This window comes from Choloepus didactylus, chromosome 1 (genome assembly GCF_015220235.1).
Source record: "Choloepus didactylus isolate mChoDid1 chromosome 1, mChoDid1.pri, whole genome shotgun sequence".
Lineage (NCBI taxonomy): Eukaryota > Metazoa > Chordata > Mammalia > Pilosa > Megalonychidae > Choloepus > Choloepus didactylus.
Window position 1 is genome coordinate 208,231,166 of NC_051307.1, and position 26,452 is coordinate 208,257,617.

The 26,452-nt window shown below is 39.8% G+C and overlaps 2 protein-coding genes across 7 annotated transcripts in view; one reads left to right on the top strand and one right to left on the bottom strand.

The window, feature by feature from the left end:
* Window positions 1-26,452, top strand: part of CACNA2D3 (calcium voltage-gated channel auxiliary subunit alpha2delta 3) — a 1,184,653-nt gene that overhangs the window by 1,095,184 nt on the left and 63,017 nt on the right. For all 6 annotated transcript variants that reach the window (XR_005210766.1, XM_037798412.1, XM_037798419.1 and 3 more), the window contains one exon: window positions 7,115-7,226. Coding sequence is in view for 5 of the 6 variants with exons in the window: in XM_037798412.1 (XP_037654340.1) it covers window positions 7,115-7,226 (112 nt within the window). In the remaining variant the exon portion in view is untranslated. The remainder of the gene's footprint in view (window positions 1-7,114; window positions 7,227-26,452) is intronic.
* On the bottom strand, window positions 22,390-23,699 carry LOC119505627 (glutamine synthetase). Its single transcript, XM_037798471.1, has one exon. The coding sequence runs from the start codon at window positions 23,601-23,603 to the stop codon at window positions 22,482-22,484; it is 1,122 nt and encodes a 373-aa protein (XP_037654399.1). The 5' UTR covers window positions 23,604-23,699; the 3' UTR covers window positions 22,390-22,481.

The window sequence follows — 26,452 nt, forward strand, 5'->3', positions numbered from 1 at the left end:
CATAATGTGGTTGTGAAAGATGAGTTAAACAGTGCATGCAAAACCCCCACACATGATGTGGCTCAGAGCAGGTGCTAGCATGTGATGATGGGTGCCCACACTGTAGTGGTGGTGGTTCTTGTCGCCAAACTTTGTCTGCTACTTAGGGGAGTGCTCAGTGCTAAGGGCAGTAGGCTGGTCATCTTCAGTGTTTTACTTTTTGGCATCCCTTTTCACACCTGTGCACGTGCCTACCCTTGGCTGAGGAGCTTCAGTAGTGGGCCTGAGACCCTCACCCTCTGTAGTATACCAACCTCCACCCCTTTCCTCCTTATGCCCATGGCCTACTTCCCTTCCCCATGGCCTTGGCATCTGCCCACACTCATGTTTTGGTGCCTCAGATTGGACAAGTTGTTTCTGAGGTTTTGCTGAATGCTAGGCACTGTGGTCTTTGCCTAGACCAGTAGTTCTCAACTGGGGGCAATTTTGCCACCTTCTCCCTCCCCCCCACCCCCCAACCCATGGAGGGCAGCATCTCCAATGTCTGGAGACATTTTTGGTGATCACAACTAGAGAAGGAGGTCATCACTAGTATCTAGTAGGTAGAGACCAGGGATGCTGTTAAACATCCTATGATACACAGGCCAGCCCCGGTAACAAAGAATCACCTGGCTCAAGATGTCACTAGTGCTGAGGCTGAGAAACTCCGGGCTAGACCCAGGGGTGTGGAGTAGGGGTGATGACAAGGAAGGGAGATATGGTCTTTGCACTCATGGTAATTAAAGACACATGTGAGGGTTCCCATTCTGAAAGTTCACAACCCACCCCACCCCCACCCCAGCTGAACCGACAGTGGCCAAAGTTTCAACTAAGAGGAATAATGTGATGGCTCAGTTCTGTTTTCTGCCTTAGGAAGCTTTTCTTTAAGGCCCTTGATAAATACTTCTAACAAGTCATCTCGCTCCATTGCTCCACTGTGAAATGTCCTTCCCACAGCCCGTTGAATGACCTTGCCAAATAATTGTATTGTAAGATACACGGAGTGCCGATATAGAACACTTTACCATTTCCAGGGTGCTGGCATATGAATTATCTTCAGATTCTTTCAACACACTGGAGAAGTGGGTACTGTTAGAATGCGTCATTAAATCAATCTGAGGTGCTTAAGTCAGACGGCTAATAGTGGATTCAGCTAGCAACCAAGAGCTGCCCCTTGGGGTACTAGCACAGATAAGGAGAACAGTAGCTGCCTTCTTGGAGGCCCTGTGTTGAGCCAGGTGCTGCACGGGAATTGTCTCATTCAGGCCTATAGCCCTCTCTGCTGGGTATGACTTTTCCCATTTTATAGATGAAGAAACTGAAGCAAAGAGTGGTGATTATCTCATTCCAAGGTTCTGTTATCATCTGGCTATGTTATTCAATGTAAATTTAAATCCTAGACCCAGTATAGGGAGAGAAGAGTTTCAAGTGCCATGACGATCTTGACTTCTTGACTTGCAAGGTTTCTTCATTCTAAATTTACCATGCCCTTGCTGGATAAAAGACCCTGAGCTGAGACACACATCTTCGTTTTGTTAAAAACGGAATCCATAATTACACTGTTAATCTGCTTCATTTCCTTAATGAAGGGGACTGTGGAAGCCCATTTCTGCTTGATTATCACAAAGGTATCATTTTGGCGAAGTTGCACAAAGAGAATGGAGCTTGCTGGCATTGCATTATGAATAGGGGTGCATTCACTGAGACAAAAGAAGAGGACGGCTTTTCAAATGGGAACTCTATTCATTCCCAGTTGTCTGCACATAATTACTGTGAACCCGAGTCAGTTATTCTCATCAGGGACATTTGTTGCTAAGGGAAAATTAAAGAAATTCGATTGTTGAGGTGCTCCGTTGGGTGCTTTGTTTTAAATGAGTGATCGATCACGGCAGCTTTCACCTTTAGACATCCAGCATAACTTGGTAGGAGGCAGGACAGTGCGATGGCAAAGTGTATAGGTTTCAGAATGTGAATGTCAGGGCTTACAGCAATGCAGGCCACTTACAGAATGCAACTTTGGGCAAACTTCTTTACTTCTCTGAAATTTACTTTCTTCATCTGTAAAACAAGGGTAGTAGAGGCCCTTGCTCTCTATGTGGAGACAATGATACAGTTCACGCCAAAGGTGCTTGGCATGGAGTAAGTGCTTAGTGAGTACAATATTGGCTGTGGAGGTGGCAGTGGTGGTTGCTATTTAAGTAAATGATGACCATGGTGAATAACTTTCTATGGGACTTGATGGTAGCTTGTCTGCTATCTGAGCCTTGGTTTCCCCTTCTGGAAAAAGAAGGAATCATCCTTAGCTGAGCTCCATGATCCTTGTGTACCTAGAACTTGCAAAGATAGTGAGTTTTTGAGTGCAATACCCAATAGCTTGCTGGCAGTCCTACTTATTGGTTTGAAATTCCACAGATAAGTAATAATGGCTGGCAAATGTATGTGATGTTTTTCATGTCACTCTAGACAAAGACAGATATTCATGTTAAACCATGCTATTTAGATTAAGTTAAATGTGGCCATGGTTTTAAATGGTAATTTGTGTGTTTCCCAAAAGCATATCAAGCAACTTCCAGCCAATCTAGAGTCATGATGCAAATAGACTTGGGGTTTTATCGCCACTCCATCATAGGTGCCCTGCAATTGTCAAAGGAACAAGAATTTCATCTCCAGAAAGGATCAGAGCCAAGTGAGTGTCGCTGGTTAGTGGGTTGGACCCTTTCCATTGTAACTGGGCCTAGACAATTGGATTTAGAGAAGGTACGGTTATTGGGCTTTTTAAATCACTCGGATGGCCTTTCTCAGCCTGACCCAAAGCCTTTTTCCCCTTTGGCCAAACTTCACATAATGTTTAAATGGGTGCATGCTGGAGCCTGACAGCCAAAGTTCAAATCCTGACTGCTATCTACTTGATGAATTTGGGCAATTTATGTCCAGTCTTCTGCCCCCTACCCCCTTATACTTATCTGCAAAATAGAGATAATGATTGCTCCTACCTCAAAGTTTATTTTTTTCATTTTTTCATGTTTTGCTGTTAAATGAATTACTGTATGTAAAACAGATCCACATCTGGCATACAGTAATTGCTTAATAAATTTTGCTGTTGCCATGATTAAGTTATTACATGCCATCTGCATGGTTGTGCCATATCTATTTATAAACTAGGGTATTATTTACTTAATCTTTATTTCATTTTAATTGACTCAATTTTTGAAATTTAAATAATTTAACATTTTGAAAGGAAGCTTCCTAAATAGAAAATCAGTATCACTTTCCAACCAGAGAAATTAAGTATAAAAAGAAGAACCATGGAAATAAAATTTCCAAATTTTATTTCAATACCAAATTGAAGCCAGATACTCTGAGCTTTATTTTCATCCCTTCCAGGTTAAAAGAGAAAAAAAGCAAATGAAAGAAATGAAATTGAAAGATAGTACAGTAAAAAAAAAAAAAAAAAAGAAAAGGAAAGAAAGAAAAAGGAAAAAAAACTCCCTAGCACCAAGCAAAGACTCAAAGATGTCCACCTTACAAAATCAGGGTCATTGGAAAGGAATTGTGAAGAACATGCTGTCCCACCAGGTGCCACTCTGAGTTGTTACTTCTGGGCCTGGGCCACCTAAAATCATCTGGCCTCTCACCTGAAGGCAATTTGCCATCAGGGACTGAAATTCTCATGCTTCCCTTGTCATTTTATTTGTTTGAAGTACACCAATCAGGAGACTCATTTATTTATTCAGCAAGTATTTGCTGACCCTTCTGGTGAGCCAGCACTGCTGGGCAGTGGAGTGATAGGCAGTGTCTGCACGGGGCCCTTCGGAAGTGTGACAATGAGCACTGCACTCTCCATGGGGTCAGGAGTCTGGGAGGCAGCAGTCTGCTTGCCTTTTCTAATCAAAAAGCAGTGCCTCAAAAAAGGTCGACAGTTTGAGAATTCCATGGAATAATATATGTAGTAGAAGTAACTCATGAGTGGTAGTAAAAGCCTTTACTTAAATAGCATTTGTAATGGGCCAGTCACTTTACATGCATTATTTCATTTGATCCTCACACAACCACGTGACGTTGGTACTGCTATTTCCGTTTTGCAGCTGAGGACACTAAAGTGTACAGAGGTGAAAAACTCACCTGGTATCCCTCTGTTCTAGTTAGCAAACTAGAACACCCACATTAACAGGATTCATCAAACCCCAGGGTTTGTGCTCTTAGTCGCTGTGCAATTAGCCTAGACCCTGGCATGTAGAGGGTAACTGTTAGTTTCCAAGGGCTGCTGTAACAAATTACCACAAACTAGATGGCTTAAACAACAGAAATTTATTCTCTCCAAGTCCTGGAAGGCAGAAGTCCAAAATTGGGGTGTTAGCAGGGCCACAGTCCCTCTGAAGGCTCTAGGGAAGAAGGCTTCCCTACCTCCTCCAGCTTCTGATAGCCCCAGGCGTTCCTTGGCTTGTAGCTGCACAACTCCCATCTCTGGTGCCACTTTCACATTGTCTTCTACCTGGGTCTCTGTAGCATGTCATTGGATGTAGGGCCCACTCTAATCCAGGATAACCACATCTCCAGATCCTATCTTCATTCCATCTGCAAGAATCTTATTCCAAATAAGGTCACACTCTGAGGTCCCAAGTGGACATAATTTTGGGGAGTCACTATTCAGCCCACCACAGAAACACTGGCTATCAACCAACATTTCATGAAGGGTGTGTGTGTGTGCATGGGCGCGTGTGAGTGCATGTGTAAAAGTGTACATGTGTGTCATTCTTTAGTCCACTTATTTCTCAGAACAACCCTGAGGGTTAGGTATGGGTAGCTTTCCTTCATGTCAGTGGCCAGTTCATGAAAATCACATTCTGCATGAAAAAGGTAATCAGGAGCCTATGTCCTTCTGTTTTAAATAAAGAAAATTACACTATGTTATACCTCATCCCAAACCCTCAACCACTTTCCTCAAAATAATTAAAGCTCAATGAAAAGCTGATATATAAGAAACAATCATGTTAGGATATAAATGCTTAAAGCGTGGCTTCCTGATCTGGTTGATTCCAAACAGTTGTTTTGCCTGCAGTAACCCTGTGATGCCTCACTTAGACCCAGCAACATCCCAGATATGCATGCACTTAATATTGTCACTTGGCACACACTACAAATCATCTACATCTTCTGACATTCAACAGTTGCATTTGGAGTACAACTCGAGACTTTGTCCACACATCATTATGTTAAAATCCTATTGAGTTTTGAGTTTTGGAGATGTAAACAGTAATTATTTATATTTTCCTATGTAAATATCAGCCAAACGTTTGTACTGAGAGGTATATACCTTTATGGGTATTAGAAACCAAGAAGTATTTTACTGAGAAAATGTTAATGAGTAGACCTTCCTTGAAGTACACCTGTATTATTAAGGATCCCCAGTTTACAGATGAGACTACTGAGGATTAGCTAGAAGCAGCAAAGCAGGGGTTTGTGCTCCAAACTCCTCTGATTTCAGAGCCTTCACCCTTAACCACTATGTTATAGAATCTATCATCTTTGTCATCAGAATCATTTTTTTTTTTTTTTTTTAATCATCATTTTATTGAGATATATTCACATACCACGCAGTCATACAAAACAAATTGTACTTTCGATTGTTTACAGTACCATTACATAGTTGTACATTCATCACCTAACTCAATCCCTGACACCTTCATTAGCACACACACAAAAATAACAAGAATAATAATTAGAGTGAAAAAGAGCAATTGAAGTAAAAAAGAACACTAGGTACCTTTGTCTGTTTGTTTGCTTCCCCTACTTTTCTACACATCGATCCATAAACTAGACAAAGTGGAGTTTGGTCCTTATGGCATTCCCAATCCCACTGTCACCCCTCATAAGCTACATTTTTATACAACTGTCTTCGAGATTCATGGGTTCTGGGTTGTAGTTTAACAGTTTCAGGCATCCACCACCAGCTACCCCAATTCTTTAGAACCTAAAAAAGGTTGTCTAAAGTGTGCGTAAGAGTGCCCACCAGAGTGATCTCTCGGCTCGTTTTGGAATCTCTCTGCCACTGAAGCTTATTTCATTTCCTTTCACATCCCCCTTTTGGTCAAGAAGATGTTCTCCATCCCACGATGCCGGGTCTACATTCCTCCCCGGGAGTCATATTCCACGTTGCCAGGGAGATTCACTTCCCTGGGTGTCTGATCCCACGTAGGGGGGAGGGCAGTGATTTCACCTTTCAAGTTGGCTTAGCCAGAGAGAGAGGGCCACACATCAGAATCATTTTAATGTCATAATGATGCTTCATTAGAATGCTAGATTGCTGTTACTGACATTTACTCAGCACTCATTATGTCCCAGGTATTATAACAAGTACTTGACATATATTGTTTCATTTACTTCTCACAGTAACCTCTGGTATAAGAACTAGCATCCCCAGTTTACAAATAAGAAAATTGACACTTAAAGAAGTTGTGTAACTTGCCTACTTGGCGTAAGTTGTAAAATAACTTAATTAATTGCCAAGCCTTTATGAGTTCCTACTCTGTGCTCATCCAAGGCCATTGCATTTATGGTTATTTAATGCTAAAAAACACACATGGTATACTATTAGACGAAGAACTTTATAATAATAGGATTTGGTTCATGGCTGTGGTTCAAAGAAATTATGTATTTTACTAGTTTATATTTCAATTTTCTTTCTATAATAAAACCATGCAATTGTATCATGACCTCTGTCTCACCCTAAATAATATGGTATACCTTATATTTTGTACTCTTATTCAGATATAAATATGTGTTACTGCTAAGTTCGAGTAAGCCTGAGATCAGAGACCCAGTGACTGATGTTGTCCCAGAAAGTAGGATTCTTGTGATGTATAAATGATAACTGATCAAGCCAACACAACTGCTTGAAGAATTATAGCTTATAGAGTTGCTTGGTAGATGAAATTACTTGACTAATTAGAAAATGCATTATGCTGCGCCTAGAAAAATCACAGAGCAGCAGGGGTGGAACTGCATTCTGAGTTAAACTGTGGGCAGCCAGTCACAATATTGAGCCCATGCCTTGTGTTTTTTCTTTATTATTTTTTTTTCCTTCTTATCCCTACAGCCCAAAAATTGAAACAGACCCTGGAGCCTTGTGATACTGAATATCCAGCATTTGTCTCTGAGCGCACCATCAAGGAAACCACAGGGAACATTGCCTGTGAAGACTGCTCCAAGTAAGTCCCACTCCCACCTCTTTACACAGTTTAGAACTTTCCCAGATGGACCAGTGCAGCCAGCAGGCACACCTTTCCACTGAGAGATGGAAATCATGGCTGCCCTCTTGTGTGGGAAGTATTTCCATCACCTTGGAAGAAACTTCCCTTGGCTTTGTTAGAGAGATGGTTTAGAGGTTGGGAAGTGTTCGAAATGCATGACAATTCATCCTGGGATATAGGATATTTTTAGACCAGTTTGTTGAAGTTTGAAAAAAGTCCCAACTGGTGCTTTCCAAACTAATAGTTGGCAATTTCAGCTGTCTATTGGGATAATGTCCTTAGATGTCTGGATTAAAGTCATCGAGCCTTCAGTATTCCCCCAAATCTGATGCATTGGAGATGGTTTCTTGGTGTCTTACTATGTATGCTCTGATTACTAATGAGGTTGAGCGTGTTTTAATAGTTATATTGGTCATTTGGGGTTCCTGGCATCTTCATTCCCATGTATAGTTCCCTTTTGGGTGGTTGGTTTTATTCTCATTGATTTGGGTATTCTTACTGGTTCCAGACACAATTTCTCTGCAGTTACGTGCATTACAAATGTGTTTTCCTACTCTTTGGTCTGTCTCTTCACGTTTTATAGATGTATTTTGATGAATGGTAGTTTTTGTTGTTATTTTAATATAGCCTAATTTATCCCTCTTTTACAATTTGAACATTTTGTGTTCTAAGACATTCTTTTCTACCCTGATGTCATCATGATATTCTCATATATTTTCCTGCTGAACACTAAAGTGTTGCCTTTTGCATTTAGGACTTTAGCCCATCTGGATTTTATCTGTGTGTGTGTGACATGAGGTAGGATTCTAATTTGGTCCTTTTCCTTATAGTTGGCCCATTAACCAAGCACTATTTATTATATTTAAATAAATTTAATAAAGATTAGTAAATAATCTTTATGTTCCCACTGAATTGTCACATAACACATCTGCATTGGGCTGAGGTCTCATCTATATGATTTGTTTCTAGGTGTTGTGGTTTGTCAGTACCTATATCTATACCATATATCTTTAATTATTATAGCTTTATAATGTGCCTTGATATTTAGGAGAACCAGTGTTCTTTCTTTATTCCTCTAAGTTGTCTTAGCTATTCTTGGCTTGTTGTTCTTTCAAATTAATTTTTGGAATCAGCTTGGTAATTTCCATGAATTTTGCTACAATTTTATTTAAATTACTGTATACTACAGATTAATTTGAAGATGATTGCTATCTTTCATGATCTTGGGCCTTCCCATTGATAAACTAAGTATGCATCTTTATGTATGCCTTTTTCTATAACTTTTAATACAGTTTTATAATTTTATTTTATTTGTACAAAGCTGATAGTTTTTCTTGTATCATAAATTGTATATATTTTGAGCTATGTTTTCTAACTGATCATTTCTAGTATATAGGAACATTGCCTATCTCTGTATATTGAATATCTTATGTCTAGCAGATTGCTAAATGCTCTTTTAGATCTAATAGTTTGTGTTGGATTCTCTTGGACTTTTTGCATAGACAGTAATATCATTTGTGACGTTTCCTTTCCAATCTCCATAGGACTTGATTTTTTTCGTTTTATTCCATTGTACTTTAGATGCATTATCGAATAGTAGCTAGGAGAGAGACAAACACGTCTCATTCCCAATTTAAAGGAATTGCTTCTATTCTTTCCTTGATAACTGATGTTTGCTGTTAAGTTTTGGCAGTTAGCCATTTATTAAGTTACAGTAAACCTCCCTAGGAGTTTCTGTTGCTATTTCTATTGTTTGAAACCTGGAGAGGTGTCAAATTTTATCAAATAGTTTTTCTATATCCATTATTATAATCATTTTTAATTTGTTTATATGCTAAGTTACATTGATAACTTAAAAATTTTTTAAATCATGAAATATATATATACAAATAAATATCCTTAATAGTAGATAGGTTGTCTAATGTGAAAACATACTCGCTTTCCCAGGATGCATCTTCATTGTTATAATTAACAACAAAACAACACAACATTTTATTAGATTCACTTTATTCATTATATAATGGACTTTTGCACCTATGTTTGAAAAGGAGAGTGGGCTATACTTTTCCTTTCTTGTTCTGTCATTTGGCTTTGCCATTAAGGTTATTCCAGTATCATAAAATTACTTGGAGAGTTTCTGTTCTTCTTCTAATCACTAATATTTTGTCAAAGATTGAATTATCTGGTTTTCTGTTTTTATTTTTATTTTTTTCACTTTTTAAAAAACTTACGGCTCTGAATTAATTTCCTTAATGGTGAGATATCTCTTTGGATTTTATATATCTTTTTGAGACGATTTTGGTGATATTATTTATTAGAAAATTTACTGTTTTATCTCAGTTTTCAGGTTTTTTTGGATGAACTTGTTAAGTGTTGTCTTTTGATTAAAAATGCCACTGTAATACTTGTCGTTTTGTCCCTTTTAAATTCTTGATTTTTTAATTTACTCCTTCTCCCTGCCCCCCACTCCCACCCCTCTCTATCTCTCTCAGCACTGCTAGAGATATACTTTATCTTTTCAAAGAGCCGTCATGTAATTTGTCCAATTTTCCCTGTTGTTTCTTTCACTTTCTAGTCCATTTATTTTGTGTCATCTCTATTATTATCTTTCTTCTTCTTTTGGGAGTTTACTCTCTTTTTTGTTTTCTAATATTTCAGTTTTTGATGCTCAGCTTTTTCAAATACATATACATTTTCTTTATATATTTTATGTATGTATAATTTCTCTCTGCATTCCAAAAATTTAATATAAAGGGCTTTCATTTTTATTAAACACTAGCAATTTTACAATTTTCATCATTTTTTGATCTGTAAATTTTTGAATAGTTTTAACATTTCCTAATATATGGGTTTTGAGGCTATTTCTTATTATTACTGATGTCTAATTAAATGGCATTGTGCTCTGTATAGCTTTATAGTATCTGTAGAGACTTGCTTTGTGATTTGGTACTTTGCCATGTATCTTTGAAAGCAAGATGCATTCTCTAAGAGCTGGGTACAGGAATCAGTATGGAACCATTAGATTAAGTATGTTAATCCTGTTTGAAATCTTTGTGTGTGTATCTATTTTGGACATCAGTTAATCTCTCATCAGGCTTATGGAATTTTCAACTCCATGTAATTCAGTTCATTTTGCTTGCTGTACTTTGAAGTTTGGTATAGCATATATTTCCATGGACATTCCTGTTCAGGATTGGTGTAGCTTCCTAATAAATCATTCCTTTTATTGTTTTGTAGTAACTTTTTTTTTTTTTTTTTACCTTTTTGGTCCTTTTATTTTTTTATTTATTATTATTTATTTAAATTTTATTTTGAAATAAATTCAAACTTACAGGAATAGTTGCAAAGACAATACAAACCCATACACAGAACTCCAGCATACCTCGACCTGTCAAACCACCATTTCTTTCTTTCCCTCCCTCCCTCCCTCCCTATCATCCATCATCTATTGCTCTGTCTTCTGAACATATGAGAGCTAGCTGCACACATCCTTGAACAAACAATATAATTCACATATACCTTTCCCATGGACAAGAACATTCTTTTATGCAAACCCATTAAATGCAGCTAAGAAGTTCAAGAAATTCAACATTGATACAGAGCTTAAATTCTATAGTTCCTTTTTTTTTCTTTGTTTTGTCTCAACTGTGTCTCTTTGAGCCTCCTCTCCTCCATCCTCAGATCCCAACCAGGATCATCTTTGGCATTCAATTGTCATCTATTTAGGCTGTCTTTTTTTTTTTTTTTTTTTTTTTTTTCCAATTGTGGAAACATATATACAGCCTAAATCTTCCCATTCCACCCCCTCCCTAGCATTCCATTAGCGGGATTAATCACATTTAGAATGTTGCAATGCTATCACCTTCCCACCATCCATTACTAGAAATTTCCCTTCACCTCAAACAGAAACCCTGCACTCATTTCTTAACTCCCCATTGCCCCTTCCCTCACTTCTCATAACCTATACTCTACTTTTTATCTCTATGGTCATATTCTCTGATACTTTCTTTGTGTTTACCATGGGGCTTAAATTTAACCTCTTAAATTTATAACAATCTTGTTTTTCTTTGATATCAACTTAACTTCAATAGGACACATAAACTATGTTCCTATACTCCTCCATTCCCTCACCTTTATGTAGTTCTTGTCAAAAATTACATATTTTACATTGAGTCCAAAACCACTGATTTATCATTACAATTTATGTATTTTAGATCTGTAGGAAGTAAATAGTGGAGTTACAAATCAAAAATACAGTAGTATTGGTATTTATATTTACCATGTGATCTTTACTGGAAATCTTTATTTCTTCATGCGGTTTCAGTCAATTGTTTAGTGTCCCTTCCTTTCAGCCTGCTCAGTTCCCTTTAGCATTTTTATAGGACTGATCTACTGGTGATGAAGTCCCTCAGCTTTTGATTATCCGGGAATGTTTTCTTCTCCCCCTCATTTTTACCCTCAAATTGTTTGTGAATTTTCTAAGTCTCTGATGGTTACTGACTTCTATTTGTATTCTATTGTGGTCAGAGAATGTGCTTTGAAAAAATTCATTTTTTTTTTTAAATTTATTGAGGCTTGTTTTATGTTCCAGCATATGGTCTATTCTGGAGAAAGATCCGTGATCACTATAGAAGAATGTGTGTCCTGGTGATTTGGGATGTAATGTTCTATATATGTCTGTTAAATTTCTCTGTATCTCTCTCTCCTTTCTTTGTTTCTCTGTTGGTAGGGCTCCCTTTAGTATCTGAAGTAGGGCAGGTCTTTTATTAGCAAAATCTCTCAGCATTTGTTTGTCTGTGAAAAATTTAAGCTCTCCCTCAAATTTGAAGGAGATTTTTGCTGGATAAAGTATTCTTGGTTGGAAATTTTTCTCTCTCAGAATTTTAAATATGTCATGCCACTGCCTTCTCGCCTCCATGGTGGCTGCTGAGTAGTCACTACTTAGTCTTATGTTGTTTCCATTGTATGTTGTGAATTGCTTTTCTCTTGCTGCTTTTAGAACTTGTTCCTTCTCTTCAGTATTTGACAGTGTGATCAGAATATGTCTTGGAGTGGGTTTATTTGGATTTATTCTATTTGGAGTTCGCTGGGCATTTATGCTTTGTGTATTTATATTGTGTAGAAGATTTGGGAAGTTTTCTCCAACAATTTCTTTGAATGCTCTTTCTAGACCTTTACCCTTCTCTTCCCCTTCTGGGACACCAATGAGTATTAAATTTGGATGTTTTATTTTATCTATCGTATCCCTGAGATCCATTTTGACTTTTTAAATTTTTTCACCATTCTTTCTTTTGTTCTTTCATTTTCCTTTCTGTGGTCCTTGAGAATGCTGAGTCATTGTTCAACTTCTTTAATCTTGTATTATGAGTAGCCAGAGCTTTTTAATTTGGCCAACAGTTTCTTTTATTTCCATAAGATCTTCTATTTTTTATTTACTCTTGCAATTTCTTCTTTATGCTCTTCTACAGTCTTCTTCATGTTCTTTATATCCTGTGTCATGCTCTTCTTCATGTCCTTTATGTCCTGTGCCATGCTCTCATTGTTTAACTTTAGTTCTTTGATTAATTGCGCCAAGTACTGTGTGTCTTCTGATCTTTTGATTTGGGTGTTTGGGTTTGGGTTCTCCATATCATCTGGTTTTATCATATGCTTTAAGATTTTCTGTTGTTTTTGGCCTCTTGGCATTTGCTTTACTTGATAGGGTTCTTTCCGGATATAAAAAGTACTGATCTCTACTTTGTCAGATCTACAGCTTGGTCATGTACACTTTAACTAGCCAGCAGATGGCGTCAGCGAGTCACCTATTCCCCTCAAGTCAGTTCTCCCCAACTTTGTCTTTGTGGTGTGTGGGGATCTGATTCTTGTGGGGTTCAATTGGTGCACCAAGTTTGGGTGTGTTGTTGGTGCTGCCCGCCCTGAATGTGGGGCGTGTGTCTGGGTGGTTAGGGAGGCAGGGAAGCTTTAATAATCAAACCTCCCAGGTGTTCCCAGAGATTTAAGGCTATTGCAAGAGTCAAAGCTTTCATTTCAGTCTTGGCACAGATCGCCTCTGCTGCTGACCCACAAGTCCTTGGTATTGGCGTTAGGTCCCTGGGATTTCCGAGCGGGTCCCCCTTCCCACCCAGCTCTTCCAGGACCTCTGCTGAGGGAAGGCTGTGCCACGTCACAACTGTGCACCAGCCTTCCAGGGAAGCCCTGGGCCACCGGGCTGTGCAGGAGCGTTCCCAGCCTGCTGTAAAGATGGCTGAATGGGGCATGTTAATTTCCCTCTTTGTGCACAGCTCCACCTTCCCAGCTCCGGGACAATTAGCTGTGGGTGCACTAAAGGCCACTGTCCACAGCTGATATTGTGGCGTGTGCGCAGTGCTGCGGGAAGTACTCCCCGTCACACTGGGACCCTTGGCGTGGCTCTGGGCTATAGCTCTGGCCCCGGGCAGGAGTGTTCTCAGCCTGTCAGGGAGATGGCTGCAAGGGGCATTGTTTCTTTCTCCTTTTGGCTCTCCCCTCTGCTCCCTGGCCCCGAGACAATCAGCAGTGGGCTATCCTCCATGCCAGACACCGAGACGTTGGCACAGCACACTCCTGCTGTGCTTCACTACATGGTTCCCACCATTATAACCGCAGCGACTCCCAGGTTGTTGTTTTTTTCTTTTAAAAGAACTAGTCCATCTCCAAATGCCAACCCACGGTTTCCCCACACTGCAGTGCGGCTGCCGGACTTTTAGCCGGCTCACTCACTCGTTTCAGAATGCAGACTCCCAGTTTCACCAAATGCACAGTCCCTGTGGATTTAACAGAACATGTCCAGCTGGTTCATCACTGGAACTGGTTTCTGGGTCACTTTCTGGCTTTTATCCAGTATTTTTCACAGAAGTATTTTTTTTGCCCTATCTCACCTGGCCACCATCTTGGGTTCTCCTGTGGTAGCTCTTTTTATACATGAAAATACTTTGTGCCTTGATGTCTATTTTGTTTCTCAATAATGTAGGAATAGCAGTTCTTTTGATAATATTTCCTAGGTATATTTTATCCCTTTCTTTTATTTTCAAAATTTCTTTGTCATTTTGCATTAGAATGTTGTCATATTAACTGTTTACAATTGGATTTGATATTTTTTATACATTGCAGATTTAGTCTTTTAAAATTTGTGCTTACTGATAAGTTTGGAATTATTTCTACCAACATTTTTTATGCTTTCCATTCACTGTGCTTTTTTCCTTTGCTTCTTCCTTTTTTGCCTTCTTTTGGATTTATTTTTCTCTATTTCTTTTGCTCCTTACTAGTGTGTAATGTATGTACTCTTTTCTCTTAGTTATCCTTAGATTGTTAGAAATGTTTTAATTGGTCACAATTCCTCCCTCCTCCAGAACAAGCAAAAATTTAGAACCCTCTAACTTGACCCATTTCTTCCTTGTAAGATTTTCTAACATTTTGGTTCTACTGTGTGTTTTTTTGTTTGTTTCTTTGTTTTTATTTTTTTAATTAAATTCAATTTTATTGAGATATATTCACATACCATACAGTCATTTATGGTGTACAATTAACTGTTCACGGTACCATCATATAGTTATGCCTTCATCACCCCAATCTATTTTTGACCCCTTTCTTTACACCAGAAAGTATCAGAATAAGAAATAAAAGTAAAAAAGAACACCCAAATCATCTCCCCCATCCCACCCTATTTTTCATTCAATCTTTGTCCCTATTCTTCTACTCATCCATCCATACACTGGATAAAGGGAGTGTGATCCATAAGGTTTTCACAATCACACTCTCACCCATTGTAAGCTACATTGTTATACAATTGTCTTCAAGAGTCAAGGCTACTGGCTTGGAGTTTGATAGTTTCAGGTATTTACTTCTAGCTATTCCAATACATTAAAACCTAAAAAGTGTTATCCATATAGTGCATAAGAGTGTCCACCACAGTGACCTCTCGACTCCATGTGAAATCTCTCAGCCACTGAAGCTTTATTTCGTTTCATTTCACATCCCCCTTTTGATCAAGATGATGTTCTCAGTCCCACAATGCCGGGTCCAGATTCATCCCTGGGAGTCATATCCCACGTTATCGGGAGATACACACCCCTGGGATTCAGGTCCCACGTAGGGGGGAGTGCAGCAAGATCACCCACCAAGGTGGCTTAGCTAGAGAGAGAGGGCCACATCTGAGCAACAAATAGGCACTCAGGGAGACTCTTAAGCACAATTATAAGCATTTCCCTGTTAGACTGTGCTCTAAGATTCAATTCTGAGTTTACACATTGTAATTAGTCCATATTGGTGAGGCATTATAGTGTTTGCCTTGGTTTCTGGCATACTTCACTCAAAATGCTGTCTACAGGATCCATTTACCTCGTGCTCAAACCATTGTATGCATACACCACAGTTCACCATTCTGTTCCTCAGTCAGTGTACCCTTAGGCCACCTTCACTTGGCAAATCATGAATACTGCGCCCATAAACACCAGTGTGCAAATGTCCATTCATATTTCTCTTCTCAGTTCTTCAAAGTACATACCCCATAATGAGGTTGCAGGACCTTATGGCCCCCACATACTTAGCTTCTTGTGGAACCACCACACTGACCTCCAGAAAGGCTACACCATTCTGCCTCCTCATCAACAGTAAATGATGACATCCCTCTCTCCATGTTTTCTCCAGTACTTTTACCGTATTTATATTTTTTTCCTGCAATTATATAGATATATTCACATATCATACAATTATCCACAGTGTACAGTCAGTTGTTCATGGTATCATCATATAGTTGTACATTTATCACCATAGTCAGCACTTGAACATATTGATTACTATGAAAATGATTTTTTTGGCAAATAATAAAAACGATAATAAAAAGAAAAATAGTCATACAATACAATATAATAGTGAGGACAGAAAACAACACCACTACCAAGAATCCCATATCTCTCCCTTATATCCACCTCTCATACACATTTAACTTTGGTATATTGCCTTCATTACATTTAATGGAAACATATTACAGTGTTACTGTTGACCATAGACTCCAGTTTGCTTTGATTATGTTTTTTTTACAAATACCATCACTTTTTCAACACTCTGCGTGGTTGACATTCATTTGTTCTCCCACATGTAAAAACATTTTTGTATTTGTACATTTAGCAACAGTCATTGGCCATTCCAGTTTTTGCCAAGTTACACAGTCCCAGTCTTTATCATCTATCTTTACCTCTGGTGTCATATACTCCCCTATCCCACCTCTTTCAGCTTTACTCACAGACATCTTTGTTCAGTGTACTCACAATTTTATGCTACCTTCATACACTATTATGCTATCTATTTCTGGATCTATACAATCAATCCTGCTGAACATTCTGTAGTCCTTCAGCATCAAATGCCTGATCTCTACCCTCTTTCTATCTCCTAGTAGCTTGTGTTGTCAGCTTTTAACTCTCAAAGTTTGCTCATTAATGTTAGTTCATATTAGTGACACTGTACAGTATCTGTCCTTTTGTTTCTGGCTAACTTCATTAAAAATAATGTCCTCAAGATTCATCCACCTTATTATATGTTCCATGTCTTTATTCTGTCTTACAGCTGCATAATATCCCATCATGTGTGTATACCATAGTTTGTTTATCCACTCGTCCGTTGATGGACATTTGGGGTGTTTCCATCTCTTGGCAACCATGAATAATTCCGAAATAAACATCAGTTTACAAATGTCTGTTTGTGTCTTAACTTTCAGTTCCTTTGAGTATACACCTAGCAGGAGAATAGCTGGGTCATATGGCAGATCTATACTTAGTTTCCTGAGGAACCTCCACACTGTCTTCCAGAATGGTTGTACCATTCTGCATTCCCACCAGCAATAAATAAGTGTGCCTCTTTCTCCAAATCCTCTCCAGCACTTGTAATTTTCTCTTTTTTGGATAATGGCCATTCTGGTAGGTGTGAGATGATATCTCATTGTGGTTTTGATTTGCATTTCCCTAATAGCCAGTGAAGTTGAGCATGTTTTCATGTTTTTGAGCCATTTGTATTTCCTCTTCAGAAAAGGGTCTGTCCATGTCTTTTGCTCATTTTTTAATTGGGTTGTTTGTCTTTCTGTTGTTGAGTTGTAGGATTGCTTTATATATTCAGGATATTAAACCCTTATCTGATATTTGGTTTCCAAATATTGTTTCCCATTGTGTAGGCTGCCTTTTTACTTTTCTAACAAAGTTCTTTGATGTTCAAAAGTGTTTGATTCTGGGGATATCCCATTTGTCTGTTTGTTCTTTGGTTGCTCGTGCTTTGTGTGTAAGGTCTAGGAAACCATCTTGTATCATAAGATCTTTAAGATGTTCCCCTATATTTTCTTCTAAGAGTCTTATGGTCTTAGTACTTATGTTTAGGCCTTTGATCCAACTGGAGTTAATTTATGTATCAGGTGTGAGGTAGGAGTCCTCTTTCATTCTTTTGGAAATGGATATCCAGTTCTCCAAACACTATTTATTGAAGAGGCTGCTCTGTCCCAGTTGCTGTGGCTTGACTGCCTTATCAAAGATCAGTTGTCCGTAGATGCAAGAGTCTACTTCTGAACAGTCAATTTGATTTCATTGGTTGGTATCTCTGTTCTTATGCCAGTACCATGCTGTTTTGAGCACTATAGCTTTGTAATATGTTTCAAAGTCAGATAGTGTGAGACTTCCCACTTCATTCCTCTATCTCAAGATATTTTTGGCTCTTTGGGGCACCTTGCCCTTCCAAATAAATTTGGTTATTGGTTTTTCTATTTCTGCAAAGTAAGTTGTTGGGATTTTAATTGGTATTGCATTGAATCTATAAATCAGTTTAGGTAGAATTGACATCTTAATTATATTTAGTCTTCCAATCCATTAACACAGTATATTCTTCCAGTTTTTTAGGTCCTATTTGATTTCTTTTAGCAGTTTCTTGTAGTTTTCTGTGTAAAGATCTTCTGTGGCCTCAGTTAACTTTATTCATAAATACTTGATTATTTTGGTTGCTATTGTAAATGGAATTTTTTTCTTGATTTCCTCCTCCTGTTGCTCATTACTTGTGAATAGAACACTACTGATTTTTGTGAATTGATCTTGTAGCCTACCACTTTGCTGTATTCACTGATTAGTTCTAGTAGCTTTGCTGTAGATTTTTCTGGATTTTCTACATATAGAATCCTGTCACCTGCAAACAGTGAAAGTTTTACTTCTTCCTCTCTAATTTGGATTCCTTTTGTTTCTTTCTTGCCAAATTGCTCTAGCTAGAACTTCCAGAACAATGTTGAATAACAGTGGTAACGGGGTGTGCCAGTTTGAAGGTATTATGTCCCCCAGAAAAAGCCATATTCTTTGATGCAATCTTGTGGGGCAGACAGAATAGTGGGGATTAAGTTGGAACGTTTGAATTAGGTTGTTTGCATGGAGATGTGCCCCACCCAGCTGTGGGTGGTGACTTTGGTGGGATACTCCCATGGAGGTGTGACCCCACCCATTCAGGGTGGGCCTTGATCAGTGGAGCCATATAAAACATGCTGACTCAAAGAGACTGAAGAGAGTGCAGCTGTGAGTGACGTTTTGAAGAGAAGCAAGCTTGCTAGAGAGGAACGTCCTGGGAGAAAGCCATTTTGAAACCAGAACTTAGGAGCAGACGCCAGCCACGTGCCTTCCCAGCTAACAGAGGTTTTCCGGACACCATTGGCCATCCTCCGGTGAAGGTACCCGATTGCTGATGTGTTACCTTGGACGTTTTGTGGCCTTAAGATTGTAACTGTGTAGTGAAATAAACCCCCGTTTTATAAAAGCCTATCCATCTCTGGTGTTTTGCATTCTGCAGCATTAGCAAACTAGGACAGATTTTGGTACCGGAGAAGTGGGGTGCTTTTGCTGCTGAGTTTGCAGACACCAAACATGTTGGAACGGCTTTTTAAATGGATAAGGGGAAGTTTCTGGAAGAACTGTGAGGAGCTTGATAGAAAAGGCCAAAACTGCTTTGAAGAGACTGTGGAAATATGGACTCTAAAGATACTTCTGATGAGGTCTTGAACAGAGATGATCAGTGTGTTGTTGTGAACTGGAAGAAAGGCGATCCTTGTTTTAAAGTGGCAGAGAATTTGGCAAAATTGAGTCCTGGTGTCATATGGAAGGAAGAATCTGAAAGCAACAACCTGGAATACTTAGCTGAGGAGATCTCCAGACTACATGTGGAAGATGTATCCTGGCTTCTCCTTGCAGCTTATGGTAAAATGCGAACAGAGAGAGATAAACTTAGAACTGAACTCTTGGGTTCAAAGAAACCAGAGGCTGATGGCTTGGAAAATTATGAGCTTCCAGGGGGTGGAATCCCAGAAGCTACAGCCCAATGTGAGGATGTAACCAAACGTGGAACCCAGCCGCCATTTCAGTACAAGCCAAGATTGGAGATGGAATTATCCAGAAAGGATTTGTGGAAAGTCCTATTGTCTGATGGCTTTGACCCCTGTGTGCTTCATGCAAAGCCAACAGAATTTTTGCGAGAACTTTATAGACAGAGCCGCTGCCAGTCTGGACTGGAGGAGACAGACAAGGAACAAACTGCAGGAAAAATTTCTTCAAAGACAGAGCCATGGAGGTTGAGGTCTGGAGTCAAGAGGTCTCGGGCTGGGAGAGCGGAGCAGCCCACATGCATGGAAAGGGTGAGTTTGCCCTGGAGGTCGAGGGTGGGCTTTCCGCCTCGATGCTCTGGAAGAGTTTTGCCACCTCAGGTCCCAAAGAGGTTGGAGCACATTCCCAGGGAATTGGGGAGAGCCTGGCTGCCACCACACTTTTCTGAAGGGGTTGAGTGTGTGCCCCGGAGATGGAAGGGAATCCGGGAGCAGCCCCGATGTTTGAGGAGGGTGGGGCCGAGAAGGTGGTCTCCCCAATGTGTGGGTATGTTGGAGCACTCACCTAAGCGTTTGGAGAGGAAAGGGCTGCCGAAAAGGCCCTTGGGAAGGGTTAGACTCCCGCTCTCTCAAGCCCCAAGGATGCAACGTTGTTCTGTAAATGACTCTCAGACTTTGAAATCTAATGGAGTTTGTCCTGCAGGTTTTAGGAACTGTTTTGGTCCTGTTAACCCTGTTTTCCTTACTGTTTCTCCGTATGGCAATGGAAATGTTCATCCTGTGAATGTCCTTCCTTTGTATATTGGAAGCACATAACTTGTTCTAAGTCCACAGATCCAAAGCTAAAGGAGAATTGTGCCTTAGGACCCACCATGCCTGTAATTGATTTTTATGGGATCTTGTACTTAACTTTTGTTACTGAAATGATTTAAGTTTTTGTGATATTGTGATGGAATGAATGTATTTTGTACTTGGAAAGAATATGTTTTTCTGGGGTCCAGGGGGTGGAATGTGCCAGTTTGAAGGTATTATGTCCCCCAGAAAAAGCCAAATTCTTTGATGCAATCTTGTGGGGCAGACAGAATAGTGGGGATTAAGTTGGAACGTTTGAATTAGGTTGTTTGCATGGAGATGTGCCCCACCCAGCTGTGGGTGGTGACTTTGGTGGGATACTCCCATGGAGGTGTGACCCCACCCATTCAGGGTGGGCCTTGATCAGTGGAGCCATATAAAACATGCTGACTCAAAGAGACTGAAGAGAGTGCAGCTGTGAGTGACGTTTTGAAGAGAAGCAAGCTTGCTAGAGAGGAACGTCCTGGGAGAAAGCCATTTTGAAACCAGAACTTAGGAGCAGACGCCAGCCACGTGCCTTCCCAGCTAACAGAGGTTTTCCGGACACCATTGGCCATCCTCCGGTGAAGGTACCCGATTGCTGATGTGTTACCTTGGACGTTTTGTGGCCTTAAGATTGTAACTGTGTAGTGAAATAAACCCCCGTTTTATAAAAGCTTATCCATCTCTGGTGTTTTGCATTCTGCAGCATTAGCAAACTAGGACAGGGGGCATCCCTGTCTTGTTCCTGATCTTAGAGGAAAAGCTTTCAGTCTCTCCCCACTGAGTATGATGTTAGCTGTGGGTTTTTCGTATATTGCCTTTATTATATTGAGAAAATTCCCTTCTGTTCCTATCCTTTGAAAGGTCTTCATCAAGAAAGGATGTTGGATTTTGTCAAATGTCTTTTCTGCATCGATTAAGATGATCATGTGGTTCTTCTGTTTTGATTTATTGATGTGGTGTATTATATTAAGTGATTTTCTTTTGTTGAACCAGGCTTGCGTACCTGGAATAAATCCCACCAGCTTGTGGTGTATAATTCTTTTAATGTGCTGCTGGATTCAATTTGCGAGCATTTTGTTGAGGATTTTTGCATCTATATTCAATAAAGAGATTGGTCTGTAATTTTCTTTTTTTTTTGTAGTATCTTTGTCTGATTTTGGTATTAGGATGATGTTGGCTTCATAGAATGAGTTAGGTAGTTTTCCCTCCTCTTCATTTTTTTTTTTTTTTTTTTTGAAGTGTTTGAGCAGGATTGATACTAACTCTTTCTTGAATGCTTGGTAGAATTCACATGGTAAGCCATCTGGTCCTGGGCTTTTCTCTTTTGAAAAAGAGATGACTGATTCAGTGTCTTCAATTGTGATTGCTTTGTTGAGGTTGTCTATTTCTTCTCAAGTCAAGGTTGGTTGTTCATGCTTTTCTAGGAAGTTGTCCATTTCGTCTATTTTATTAGCATACAGTTGCTCGTAATATCTTCTCATTATCTCCTTTATTTCTGCAGTGTCGGCAGTTATGCCTCTTTCCCATTTCTGATTGTATTTCTTTGCATCTGCTGTTGTGTTTTGTTGTTATTGTTGATGAGGATGTTGTTGTTAGCCTAGCTAAGGGTCCATCAATTTTATTGATTTTCTTAAAGAACCAACTTCTGGTTTTGTTGATTTTCTCTATTGTTTTCCTTTTCTCAATTTCATTTATTTCTGCTCTAATCTTTGTTATTTATTTCATTCCATTTGTTTTGGGGCTAGTTTGCCATTCGTTCCCTAGTTCCTTGAGATGAACCATTAATTCCTCAATTTTTGCTCTCTCTTCTCTGTTTATATAGGTACTTAGGGCAATAAATTTCCCTCTCAGCACTGCCTTTGCTGCATCCCATAAGCTTTTTTTTTTTTTTTTTTTTTTTTCACAAGGGAAAAAAAAGACCTTGATATTCTGCCCTTTGAGTTACAGTTAGTAGGACAATTGGGAGAGAGGAAAAGTGGGAGTGGGGTGAAGAACTGGGAGGGGTTTGATGGCTGGAGGTCTAAGTCCACTTAGTTCTTGTACTGGAAGGGCTCGTCGCCAGTCTCGTTGAGCAGACACGTGCGTATGAGGGCTTCTGTCACCCCAAAGGGGTCACAGTTGGCAGAGGGGCGGCGGTCTTCAAAGTAGCCCTTCTTCTCCTGGCCAACCATCCGGGGAATGCGGATGCTGGCGCCACGGTTGGCTACACCAGCAGAGAAATCATTGATGTTGGAGGTTTCGTTGAATCCAGTTAGGCGCCGGGCATTGTCAAGGCCCCCCTTGGGATCGTAGGCATGGATGTGGTACTGGTGCCGCTTGCTTAGTTTCTCGATGGACTCCTCAATGTACTTCAGACCATTCTCTTCTCGCATGGCCTTGGTGCTGAAGTTGGTATGGCAGCCAGCACCGTTCCAGTTTCCAGGAATGGGCTTAGGATCGAAGGTTGCTATCACGCCAAAGTCTTCACATACACGATGCAAGATGAAACGGGCCACCCAGAGATGATCTCCCATGTCGATGCCTTCACAGGGTCCTATCTGGAATTCCCACTGGGCAGGCATGGCCTCAGCATTTGTTCCCGCAATCTTGATGCCGGCGTACAAGCAGGCCCGGTAGTGGGCCTCCACGATGTCTCTGCCATAGGCTCTGTCTGCTCCCACTCCACAGTAATACGGGCCTTGGGGCCCAGGGAAGCCGTTGGAAGGCCAGCCGAAGGGGTGTCCATCTGTCCCCATCAGGGTATATTCCTGCTCCATTCCAAACCACGGGTGATGGTTGCTCACCATGTCCATTATCCGTTTACAGGAGTGCCTTAAATTGGTCTCTGCAGGCTTTCGGTTGTACTTGAAGACTTCACAGAACACCAGCTTGTTGGGGTCCTTGCGGAAAGGGTCCCGAAACATGGCAACAGGGGTGAGATACATGTCACTGTTGGAGCCTTCAGACTGAAAAGTACTAGAGCCATCAAAATTCCACTCAGGCAGCTCTTCTACACACTTGGGTTCACTGTCCAGGGTGCGGGTCTTACAGCGCAGTCCTTCTCCAGTGCCATCAATCCAGATATACATGGCCTGGACTTTCTCGCCCTGGGGCAGAGCCATGTATACCTGCTTGACGCCTTTGTTCAAGTGGGAACTTGCTGAGGTGGCCATGGTGGAAGGTGTTCTGTGCAGCAAGCAGGACAGAGGGCGGGAAGGCCGCGAGAGCGAAGTGAGAGGAGGCACGGTGTGCAGGTCAGACGCCCAAGTCTTCTCTCATTCTCGGCTCTGCCCATAAGCTTTTGATATGTTGTGTTTTCATTGTCATTTGCCTTGAAATATTTACTGATTTCTCTTGTAATTTCCTCCTTTGCTCAGTGGTTTTCTAAGAGTGTGTTGTTTAGCTTCCATATATTTGTGAATTTTGCCACCTTCTGCCTGTTACTTATTTCCAACTTCATGCCATTATGATCCAAGAAAGTGTCTTTTATAATATCAATATTTTTAAATTTGTTGAGACTTGCTTTGTGACCTAACATGTGGTTTGTCCTAGAGAATATTCCATGAGCACTTAAGAAAAATGTGTATCCTGCTGTTGTGGGGTGTAGTGTTACTATAAATGTTTGTCAAGTCTAGTTCATTTATTGTGCAATTCAACATTTCCATTTCTTTATTGATCCTCTGTCTAGATGTTCTATCCATTGATGAGAGTGGTGTATTGAAGTTTCCAACTATTATTGTAGAGGTATCTACTTCTCCTTTTAGTGTTCTCAGTGTTTGCCTCATGAATTTTGGGGCACACTGGCTTGGAGCATAAATATTTATGATTGTTATGTTTTCTTCATGAATTGACCCTTTTATTAATATACACTGTCCTTCTTTGCCTCTTTTAATTGTTTTAGTTTTGAAGTCTAATATATTTGACATTAATATAGCTATTCCTGCTTTATTCTGGTTGCTGTTTCTGTAAAATATCTTTTTCCAACATTTGACTTTCAGGTTATTTTTGTCCTTGTGTCTAAAGTGAGTTTGTTGTAGACAGCATATTGATTGGTCCTGTTTTTTAATCCATTTTGCTGGTCTATGTCTTTTTATCAGGGATTTTAATACATTAACATTTAGTGTTATTACTGTAAGGGCAGTACTTTCTTCTACAATTTTGTCTCTTGGATTTTATATGCCATATCTCATTTTTTTTTCTCTCTCTCCTTTTACCCTCCCTGATAGGCTTCATTTCTACAATCTTCTCCAAACCTCTCTCCTGTCTTTTCCTATCAGCCTATAGCACTCCCTTTAGTATATCTTGTAGCACCAGTCGGTTATTCATAAACTCTCTCAGTGTCTGTTTGTCTGAAAATATTTTAATCTCTCCCTCATTTTTCAAAGATGGTTTTGCTGGGTATAGAATCTTGGTTGTCAGTTCTTGTCTTTCAGTATCCTAAATATATCATACCACTGTCTTCTTGCCTCCATGATTTCTGCAGAGATATCTGTAGTCTTTTCAAGCTTCCCTTGTATGTGATGGATTGCTTTACTCTTGCTGCTTTCAGAATTCTCTCTCTGTATTTGACATTGGACAGTCTGATCAGTGTCTTGGAGTGGGTATTTTGGGATCTATTCTGTTTGGGGTATGCTGTACTTCTTGAATCTGTAGTTTTCTGTCTTTCATAAGAGTTGGGAAATTTTCAGTGGATATTTCTTCTATTATTCTTTCTGCCCCTTTTCCCTTCTCTTTTCCTTCTGGGACACCCATAACACATGTATTCATGTGCTTCATGTTGTCACTCAGCTCCCTAAGACCCTGCTCATATTTTTTCCATTCTTTTTACCATCTGTTCTTTTGTGTGTATGAGTTCAAATGTCTTGTCTTCCAATTCACTGATCCTTTCTTCTGCCTGTTCAAATCTACTGTTGTATCCCTCCGTTTTTTTTTTTTTTTCATCACTTCCATTATGCCCTTCATTCCCTAAGTTCTGCCATATATTTTTTCAAGATTATGAATTATCCTTTATGGTCATCCAGTGCCTTCCTTATATCATTCATCTCTTTTGTTATATTTTCCCTCAGTTCACTGAATTGTTTAGCATTAGTTGTCTCAACTCCTGTATCTCGGTTGAACTATTAGTTTGTTCCTTTGGCTGGTCCATAATTTCTTGTTTCCTAGTATGGCTTATTATCTTAAGCTGTGTAGGCATCTGACTTTCTTGATTAGCTTATTCTGGAGCTTGTTTTCACTCTTTTACCTAGGGTTTTGTTGTTTGGCTTTGTTCTCTTAACCTTTGGTGTTCAGTTCAACTTATTCTAGACCTCTAACTTAGGTTCTATTTAGTTGATCACAGTTTTTCACTTCTTGTTTTTCTGTTTCCTTCACTGCCTGTATGCAGCCTTTTTGTGAGAGTGTTCTTCTTCAGATATGGTCAACCCAGTCAGGTTTCCCAGTCCAGAGAGTCCAAGGTCTCAGGAGGAGGGTATGGAGTTTCCCTGAGAATGAGACCCTCCTGTAAGGCCTCTAGACTCTCTGGATTTCCTATCCTGTCCAGCAGGTGGCACTTGCCAGCCCTTAGCTTCCCCACCACTGTAAGGATGTGCAGTGACTTTAGTTCTTTGCAGACTCTGAGCCTGTTGGGGTTGTGGGTGACAGAAGGTGATTTCTGAATTCCAGCCCCTGGGGTCTGAGTTCTTTGAAGGAAGCCTGCCAATTTAGCTGGGCCATGCTTCCCTTTTCTTTGTGGAGTTATGTCCTTTGGGCAATTTTCTCCCCCCACTAGGTTGACTGCTTTGTCTGTCAGATCTATTTCAGGTCTCTGTTGCCTGTGTTCAGGGGCCAGTTGCAAATATCTGAGGCTTTCTGTAAAGAGCTACTTACAATAGTTATTTTGAAAAGACAGAAGGGAAAAAAGAAAATGAAAAAGAAAAAAATTCCCTTTTTAAGTCAGGATGGAGTATTTAAAAATGTGCACTTTCAGGTATTGTCTTTTTCACCTGGATAGATACTCTCCAACAGCTTTAATTCCACCCTTGCC